The sequence below is a fragment of the Morus notabilis genome, unplaced genomic scaffold, assembly GCF_000414095.1.
Source record: "Morus notabilis unplaced genomic scaffold, ASM41409v2 Scaffold468, whole genome shotgun sequence".
In the NCBI taxonomy this organism is placed as follows: Eukaryota; Viridiplantae; Streptophyta; class Magnoliopsida; order Rosales; family Moraceae; genus Morus; species Morus notabilis.
Window position 1 is genome coordinate 113,739 of NW_010361121.1, and position 10,401 is coordinate 124,139.

General features: G+C 40.9%; 1 protein-coding gene across 1 annotated transcript; it reads right to left on the minus strand.

The window, feature by feature from the left end:
- Positions 1–6,713: 6,713 nt before the first annotated feature.
- On the minus strand, positions 6,714–7,886 carry LOC112091676. The gene has a single exon (XM_024165874.1). It carries the CDS (start codon positions 7,884–7,886, stop codon positions 6,714–6,716), a length of 1,173 nt encoding a protein of 390 aa, XP_024021642.1.
- Between the last annotated feature and the right edge of the window lie 2,515 nt (positions 7,887–10,401).

A 10,401-nucleotide genomic window follows, 5' to 3' on the forward strand; every position in this document is an offset into this window, starting at 1 on the left:
CCATGTTATAAGAACAGACTAAGAACAGACCAAGAACTGACCACGAACCGACCACGTTATAAGAACAGACCAAGAACAGACCAAAAACCGACCATGTTATAAGAACAGACCACGAACCGACCATGTTATAAGAACAAACCAAGAACAGACCAAGAACAGACCACAAACCGACCAAGAACAGACTAAGAACAGACCACAAACCGACCAAGAACAAACCTTTTTTTTTCTAACCCAGCGGATCTTCATCATATCAGACAATGTAAACTAGTCTTTTAACATGTAAAATTACTATTTTAATGGATTTTTAACTACATTCTCATCTTAAAAACATATGAACAACAACGAAAAACACCATGAGAGATATAGAAAATGAAAGACTTACTTAGTAGCTCTTCTTCAAACTTCATTTTGGATGAGAAAAAAACGTTGAATGGGCAAGATAATAATATTAATGAGGTTATGCGACGACAATGACTTGAGAAGAAGAGAGGAGAAATTGAAGGCAGCTGGGAGAACAAAATGGCGCAAAATGGAAGAGGAGGAGGAGAAAGAAAACCCTAAAAGCATAATTGATGACGTGGAATGCTGACATGGAAGTTGGGTTATTTACCCAATTTATTTTTTTGGTGGTTTATTTACTTAAAAACACATTTTACTTAGTCTATTTATACAAAGTTCCCGTCAAAATAGGAGAAGTGGGAATTTAGGGCTTCTTTTTGTTCCTTGTTCGTATGGGACTCAGAAAGACTAGCACAAACAGCAAAAATAAATTAAAAAAAAAAACACACACACACACACAATGGGAAGACTGAGCGGAATACGTGAATTGGAGAAAAAAGTTTTCACTGCACGCCCAACTTATTTCTAATGTGAGTATTTATATGTATTTAAATATATAAAAAACAAATCCGCTAAAATTGTCATCAAATTTTGATATATGTTGGAGCAAAATTCCGTCCGACACTTATCCAACGTCCCTAGACAAATAATTTGAATTGAATAAGTAAATTATCTAAGAAAATTGGAAGAACACTCGAAGAACACAAAGAACCTCTGAAGGAATAACAAAAACAAAATGAAGACAATCACAAGGCAATTGTATTCAGAAATGAGTGTCCCTTTTCCTCTCAAACTGAGGGAATTTATAGTACATTAGGATTGAGGGAGTTTAATTCTCCCATTAATTCGAGAGTTTATTCTCTCTTAATTACAAAGAGGCTCTTCACCTTTTTTGTGAGTTAAAACTAATAAATAATCAATGAGAATTAACTTTCAACCATTCAATGTCTTTAATTAGCATCAGTTACTTCACTTGATAACATCACGCGACCTTTGAACTTTCGGCTCCGGCGAGCTTGGGCTCAGAAGAGCTTGGGCTCCGGCAAATTTGGGCTCCGGAGAACTTGGGCTCGGGAGAGCTTGGGCTCAGGAGAGCTTAGGCTCCGGCAAATTTAGGCTCCGGCGAACTTGGGCTCGGGAGAGCTTAGGCTCCGGCAAATTTGGGCTCCAGAGAACTTGGGCTCGGGAGAGCTTGGGCTCGGGATAGCTTAGGCTCCGACGAGCCTTTGAATTTATTGCACATTTAATGATTCCGAAAATACCGCCCAACATCAGCCCCCCAGTCCACGAGTGTCGCACGCCAAGCGAAGGGGACTAAAACTTGCCCAGAAGTTTTTCTTTTTCTTTACCGAACTTTATCTCCCCCTTCCAACATACCATGAATGTCGAAGATTTGATGAAGATTTTCTAAAATTTCTTTCCTTGTTTGCGACAGGCTCACATTTACAGAATCCATGAATATTCTGAACGTATATGCAAATTTATTGCCGAAAATCATCTCCCATTACTTTTACAATTTTGAACAACTTCCTTATAAATTCGAATAGCTTAAACTTACATGGCATAATCTCCCAAAAGAATTTTTCCCAATCTGCTCCAATCTTCAGCGTCTTCTTCATAATTGGTAAGCTTCCCCCTTTTTTTTTTTTTTTTTTTTGAAAAGCTTCCTCTACGTCTCTAAAGCAGAAGTGGAATCAGCTAGTTTCAACAACATGCTTAGATTTGCATTCCCCATTTACTTTAATTGCTTCCAACGCTAATGGAAAGAAAAAACTAAAGGTAGCTTTATTGAATTTCAATATATATGAAAAACAAAACTTGGCACCTCTGTAATTAATGCTGACTTTCTTTTGCTTCCAAAACGTTTTGCTTTCCTCTTCTCTCTGCATGAGAAATTTCGTACACTTTCCTTTTTTTTTTTCTCCAAAGATGGTGCAATGTAAATGGATCCACTTATTATGTTGCCTTTTTTTTTTCCAACCATTGCCCATTACGTGATCTTTTAATTCCTTTGAGTAAGGCCTCCCATGCTAACACAATCCTCTTGTATATGCTTCTACCACAATTAACGTAAGGCACAGAAGAAGAAAGAAAAGTGCTGTAGAAAAGGAACAAAGGAAAATCGTCTTTGTGTGATTTTTATCATAAACTCCAGCGAATGGAAGCGAAAAATAACCAACACCATGATGATGTCGTTAACGGTTTAGCGGCGACAAAGACAGATGGCTCTAATGCTGCTTTAATGAACACCGGGCAGCCCCTCAAACGCTTCAAACTCCGTGCTAACCGAGTTTTTCGGGCTTCAAATGATGGAAATTCTTCTAACTCCTCTTCTTCTAGTGATTCTCTGTATATCCCCGAGACCAGCGTTGAAGATATACGCCAAAAAGTCAAAAGCACAACCTTGAAGTTCAAACTCGGCAAGACTAGAGATATCTTCTTCTAGTGATTCTCTGTATATCCCCGAGACCAGCGTTGAAGATATACGCCAAAAAGTCAAAAGCACAACCTTGAAGTTCAAACTCGGCAAGGCTAGAGATATCGCCAAAGCTCATGAAGGTGGCAACGCCAAGAATAAGCGGAAGAAGATTGACTCTCCTAAGAAAACGCTTGTGTCCGAGCGCAAGAATTCGCTTGGTTCCGACCCCAAAAATCCAGTTGGTGTAGATTCCGATGATGACTCTTTACCGGCCGAGGGGTCTTCAAAGACCATTCCCGATCAATCCGAGCTCGACTTGGAAGACTTACATAGCCATCTTATGATAGAAGACTTGGAAAGGATCCGTACCGCTTATTGCATTTCTTCTAACATTTCACTTCGCCTCCCGACACAAAATGAAACTTTAAAATCCCCTCTGACAGATGGGATCGTGCTTTTCGAAGATTTTTTCAAATGTGGCCTTCGGCTTCCAGTTCCTCCATTTATCCATGATCTTTTGGTATATTTTAACTTGAGTTTATGCCAACTTTGTCCGAATGCGCTACGTCATGCCATCGCTTGTTTTGTCCTTTGGCGGAAACTTGGATTGGGAGATTTGACTGTCAACGAATTTAGAGGCATCTACGTAAAAAAGAAATCACCCGGGCACAATGGTTCTTTTTACTTCCAAGCGAAACAAAACATGAAACTCATTCTGGTTTGTCTTGAAAACGACAAACACTGGAGATCTTCTTGGTTCATAGTTTCTGGAAATTGGAACCTCAACCCAAATGTGATTCCTCCTAAGCCTAACAAGGTCATCCTTTCACAAGATGCGCTTGACAACATTAGCTCCACAAAAAAAACTGACAAGGCAATCAGAAACGTAAAGTATCTTCTTTCTAAAGAAACGTTAGATGCCCATTGGCCATGTGACACAAGAACTTTATCTCCTTCCACAATGCAAACTCTTGATCCAGATGTGTTATTTAATGGTATGTCTGACACAACTACCTTAGAAGAATCTTTGAGTGGTATCGGTCCATTGCTTGATCCATCTTGTTCTCTGAATGACATGGAATTATTTTTGAATGACCCTATTTCTGACGTTTGTCATCTTGCTGACCCTGCTATCTTTAAAAAAAATAGGTGTGACTTTATCGACACTCCCACCTGACTTCTTTTTATGCCTGTTACACATATTTTATTGCCGATTTTTGTTACCTCTTTTTTTTCAACAGATATGGCTAGTAAGCGTGATTTCAGACCTCCTTTTGAGCATCGTGGTGATGGCTCCCATTCATGTCTGCACCATGTGTCTAGGCATTTTTCCAAGGACTTGGAATCCCGCTTAGCGTTTAGGCCCACGAGGCCTCCCAGTCAATCAACCTTCGACCCTGAGATTTTCAAGGAACGGATGAAGAAGCGAAAGTCCTCCTTTGACGTTCCACCTACTGGCCCTTCTCTATCAACTGCATTAAATCTTAGCTCTCGTGCACCAAATGATCCACTTCCTTCTTCAAGACCAGCAAAAAAGTCTTCGAGTCATGAACCTGGCCAAACTTCCAAAGATACTTCCACTCTTGATGTTATAACTGATGGGTTGGTCCGCTTGTCCATCCGCCCCTGTCATGTTCCAATGTTGAAAAAGATGGAGAAATTTGTGCCTCGCGAACATATTGACGGAGCTAAAAAATGAGAAGCCATCAACTTAGCTACTTCAATCGAGCGCCGGATTACTGAGGTAAACCCCCTCCTTTTCTTCATTGAAATTTTCTGAACCCAAATTGGGCTTAGCTTTATCTCTCTCCTTCTTTATTAATGTTGGGATTTTCCGAGCCCAAATTGTGTTTAGACTTTCCTAAGCTAATTTGTTTACCCCTTTTTTTTAGCTCTTCGCAGATCTTCTTGTGTACAACTCTCGAACAAAAGAAATGTTTGAAGAGGCAAAAATAATTTCACCAAAATTTAAGGAATCTCAGGACAGTTTAAAGGCGACACAAGAGAAATTGCTTCAATCTGAGAAATTAGTTACGCAGACAGTGAGCATCTTAGATGGTTGGAAAGCTAAATACAATGCTCTTTTGACCTCCTCTGAAAATGATAGGAAGACTCTTGTGGAGACTAAAGCTGCTCTTGATATGTCTCTAAGGAAACTCGAGCGAGTGAAGAAAGATTTAGAGCTTTGCCATGCCAAGTACGAGGCTAATAAAGTCGAGCTTGCTGAGGACGAGTTCTGGAAAGGCTACGAAGAAGCCAAGAAGGCAATCATTTTCTATAACAAAGACCTTGACCTTAATCTCTCATTTGACCTTCCTCATATTGTTTAGACTCCTTCAGCACCTACACCGAATGACTTCAACCCTGATGATGAGATGATTGAACCTATGAAGGATTTGGAAAAATCACCAAGCAGCGATCCTCCAAGTATCGATCCACCAAGCAGCACATAAAAGCTTTCTTTTTTTTTTTTTTTTTTTTGCTCTGCACTCCATTTTTCATGATTGCTCTTGTGTACTTGGGCCGGTTGGCTAGCACTTTTCCTTTTATTGAAACATGTTCTTTTGTTATCTTTCCTGTAACATAATAATAATTTTTTTTTTAATTTTTCTTTGCAATTGCTACAGTTTATCAATGTAGACTAGCTAATATATATATGTATATATATATATATATATATATTCTTTGGTTTAGAGTTATCCCGTGCCCACTTGGGGTCTGGTTTTCCCTTTAACCAAGTTTCTCCCATGGCTTACGATTTTCCCGTGCCCATTTGGGATTGACTTTTTTCGTGGTAATATTTCCTCGACTTTGCGATTTTCCCAAGCCCAACTTAGGCTTAGGTTTTCTCAGGCTAAGGTTTCTTCCTCTTTGGATTTTCCCGTGCTCACTTGGGGTCGGGTTGTTCCCTTGTTTTTTCTATTTTCCTGTGCCCACTTGGGGTCGAGTTTTTCTGAGCCGAAGCTCTTTTTTCATTTTCCCGTGCCCACTTGGGGTCGAGTTTTTCTGAGCCGAAGCTATTTTATTTTTCCGTGCCCACTTGGGGTCGGGTTTTTCCGAGCCGAAGCTCTCTGGATTTTCCCATACCCACTTGGGGTTGGTTTTTTCCAAGCCGAGGCTTTTTTATTTTCCCGTGCCCACTTGGGGTCAGGTTTTTCCAAGCCGAAGCTCTTTTTGGATTTTCCCGTGCTCACCTGGGGTCGAGTTTTTCCTAGCCGAAGATCTTTTTTTATTTTCCCATGCCTACTTGGGGTCGAGTTTTTCCGAGCCGAAGCTCTTTTATTTTTCTGTGCCCACTTGGGGTCGGGTTTTTCTGAGCCGAAGCTCTCTGGATTTTCCCGTGCCCACTTGGGGTCGGATTTTTCCAAGCCGAGGCTTTTTTATTTTCCCGTGCCCACTTAGGGTCGGGTTTTTCCAAGCCGAAGCTCTTTTTATTTTCCCGTGCCCACTTGGGGTCGGGTTTTTCCGAGCCGAAGCTCTTTTTGGATTTTCCCGTGCTCACCTGGGGTCGAGTTTTTCCTAGCCGAAGATCTTTTTTTATTTTCCCATGCCTACTTGGGGTCGAGTTTTTCCGAGCCGAAGCTCTTTTATTTTTCTGTGCCCACTTGGGGTCGGGTTTTTCTGAGCCGAAGCTCTCTGGATTTTCCCGTGCCCACTTGGGGTCGGATTTTTCCAAGCCGAGGCTTTTTTATTTTCCCGTGCCCACTTGGGATCGGGTTTTTGAAGCTCTTTTTCTTTTTTTTTTTTTGAATTGATACACTTCTATCCCCCCATTTTCTTTGTCATATTAAAAGAAGAAATTAGCAAACACTTCGACCTTATTTAGTAATAATATGTTTCGCCTGACAAACTTGGCGTCACATTGAAGTACAAACACACACTAAACTTCAAACTTTTTAACTATTGATAATACTTCTTAAGGTGCTTAACATTTTAAATATGTGTTAATACTTTTCTAGACTTCCCTTCCTTTCAATTCAACCTTCCCATTGGTTGCTTTTACATAGCAAATGCGAGCCTCTTGTTGATTGCCAAGCACTACTCTAACACCATTTTCCGTCGGAAATTTCAACATCAGATGATATGTTGACGTTACTGCTCTCATGGCATTCAAAGTCGGGTGCCCTATGATGACATTGTAAGCAGATGGTTGGTCCACAACCAAAAAATTTACCATTCTTGTCACCTTAGTGTCCCCTTCTCTCATGGTAACTGGGAGTGTTATCATTCCTTCAGTATGGATGCATGCTCCAGTAAAGCCTTGGAGTGGGGTGTTCACAGGTGTTAACTTTGCTCCACCTAGGTTGATCTTGGTTAAAGCATCCTTGAATAGTATATTTGCCGAACTCCCATTGTCGATCAAAATCTGGTGGACTAAGCTATTTGCCACTTGCAAAGACACAACTATGGCATCGTTATGTGGATGAAGCAACTTCCTTGCCTCCTCCTCTGTGAAGGTTATGGTGATGTTCTCCATCTTTGCAAATTTTGCGGCATGTTTCGTCATATTTACAAATTGGACACAATCGAGACCTTTAGCTTCTCGAGCATACAGGTTCCGAGCCCGAATGGAATCACCGGTTTCTGGTCCTTTGAAAATTGTCCTGACCTCATTCAATGTAGAATTATTCCCATCTATTGTATTTATTCCCTGTGCGACCGCTGTTTGTTTTCTCATTGTTGTCGAGAGTGCAATTCTTCTCTCTGCTATCACTCTGTCCACAAACTCCTGCAACTGGCCTTGTTGAATGAGTGCCTCAATCTGTCCTTTTAATTGAAAGCAACTTGAGGTTTCATGGCCATGGTCCTTATGGAAGTAACAATATTTACTTTTATCCCTCTTGTTAGGATCTCCCTTCATAGGGGCTGGAGGAGTCAGTAAATTCTGATGTTGAATCTGCATTAAAATATGTGCCACTATCGTATTCAAGGGTGTGTAGGCCCTTGTTGTATCTGGTGGAGCATAAGCTTGGAACTTTTGCGTCAAGGTAGTCTTGGATTTGTTCATGTCCTGTTGTGGCTCTGACTTTTGCTTTTTTCCTTCTCCTCCTTTAGATCCTTCTTCTACCTTCCACTTTCCATCATTTTTTGATTGATCTGTTTGAGATTGTCCTCTCTGATTACGCATATATTATTCAGCGCTAATGAACTTCTGAGCTCGGATCACGAGATCGACGAAGGTTTTTGGTTTTTTTTTTGCAAATTGACTTCAGCATATCACATTCTTAAAGTCCTTCTCGAATTGCGGCCACAGCATCACTATCAGTGTACCCTTCCACATAATTCATTTCCTGGTTGAAACATTCAATGTAGGCTTTTAACGATTCATCAGCTCCTTGCTTAAGGGAGAACAAATAAAGCTTATCTTTCCTGCGAGTTTTTGCTATCACAAATCGTCCTACAAATTGTTGTTTCAGTTCATTGACCTTAGCTCTAATTGTTGGAACCATTGAAGCACCGGCCCAGTAAGCGTCAAAGAAAAGGCTTGGCACATCTGAGCTTGTGTGGCTCCCCGAATTCGCATCCATGTGCTATATCCATGTATATGTCCTGTTGGATTCTCTTTCCCATCAAACTATTTGATGGGAATCATCTTGAAATCAATAGGAAATTCCTCTGCCATGATGTCCTCAGTGAATGGCGGCTCTGTTTCATCCAGCAAGTCTCTTACTCCATCTGACAAATTCTTGTTGGCTTCTACGTCATCCATTCGCCTTTGCATCATTTCGAGTTGCTGCCCGAGTTGTTCCCCACGGGTGCTCCTGTTGGATTGACTTACGCCTCCTTAATTATTATGTCGGTTCTAGTTCTGATTCGCCCTATTTACTTGGCTCCGGAAAGATCGTGGTATTTCGGCTCTCCTCCTACTCATGTTTTGAGTTGCCCGGTTGTTTGAGGGCATAGGTACAATTGCTTGTACATTCCGTTGTACGTTGAGTCGATTTGCAAATCAGTAGTGGTGAAATCATCAGACCCAGGTGTCGAGGTGCTATCAACTTCTTCGCTATTACGGTTATCTTCTACCCTGTCAAATACCGATGTCCTAGTTCTTTCAGTTGCATCATGATGACTCCCAATCCATGACAAAGCATTCCGACGCCTAGGTGCGTGACGTGGTTCCTGTGGCTCGGGCAAGTCCCTTGGTTGATTCCTATTGGATTGACCCTCACCTTCATTACGCTGGCTCCCACGATGGCTATGCCCACTCCTAGCACTACGTGAATTCGCCGGCCCACTTTGTTGGTTATTTGCTGGATGAACCGTGTTAAAGGTAGTGATAAGCTGATTCACCATCCCTGCCAATGTGTCCATTCGTGCTTCAATCCTGTCAGTGCGTGTTGGTGGACGAGGAGCACATGGTGCCTTTTCAAGATTAGCGCTGAGTCCCCATGTTTGGGTTCCCTCAGAATGGGTACGTTGAGCAATGAGATAGAAAATTTTAAGTGCCGGTGAGAACCCGTGGATGTTAAACAGACTAGGGCCCTCCTTCTAGTGCCAAAAATGTTGGAGCAAAATTTCGTCCAACACTTATCCAACGTCCCTAGACAAATAATTTGAATTGAATAAGCAAATTATCTAAGGAAATTGGAAGAACACTCGAAGAACACAAAGAACCTCTGAAGGAATAACAAAAACAAAATGAAGACAATCACAAGGCAATTGTATTAAAAAATGAGTGTCCCTTTCCCTCTCAAACTGAGGGAATTTATAGTACATTAGGATTAAGGGAGTTTAATTCTCCCATTAATTCGAGAGTTTATTCTCTCTTAATTACAAAAAGGCTCTTCACCTTTTTTGTGAGTTAAAACTAATAAATAATCAATGAGAATTAACTTTCAACCATTCAATGTCTTTAATGAGCGTCAATTACTTCACTTGATAACATCACGCGACCTTTGAACTTTCGGCTCCGGCGAGCTTGGGCTCGGGAGAGCTTAGGCTCCGGCAAATTTGGGCTCCGGAGAACTTGGGCTCAGGAGAGCTTGGGCTCTGGCAAATTTGGGCTCCAGAAAACTTGGGCTCGGGAGAGCTTGGGCTCAGGAGAGCTTAGGCTCCGGCAAATTTAGGTTCCGGCGAACTTGGGCTCGGGAGAGCTTGGGCTCCAAAAAATTTGGGCTCTGGAGAACTTGGGCTCGGGAGAGCTTGGGCTCGGGATAGCTTAGGCTCCGACGAGCCTTTGAATTTATTGCACATTTAATGATTCCGGAAATACCGCCCAACAATATATATACATAAATATAAATATATGATAACTCTTTTAAAACACTATTATGTAACATGACATTTTTTAAGAAACGCTATAATTAACAGTTATTAAATGGTTACTCTGTTGTAGTGTCTATAGTAGGCATATAATGTATGAGTGACGGGTGTGTAACATACATCTAGTAGGCGTGTAATATGCTAGTAACATGCGTGTAACCCGAGAAAAAGAGAAGAGAAGTTCTTCTAATTGTCAATCCGGCTACGTGCATGTTTTAATGGTAGTGTTAGTGTTTATGCCCTTAGAAATAAATATAACAATACTTTTGAGATATTTTGACTATTAATAAAGATTTATTTATTTTTTATATCTTTGAATTGTCCTTTTTACATTTATAGTAGCTGAATGTATGAGAAGCAAACTGAAGTCTGAGACTATC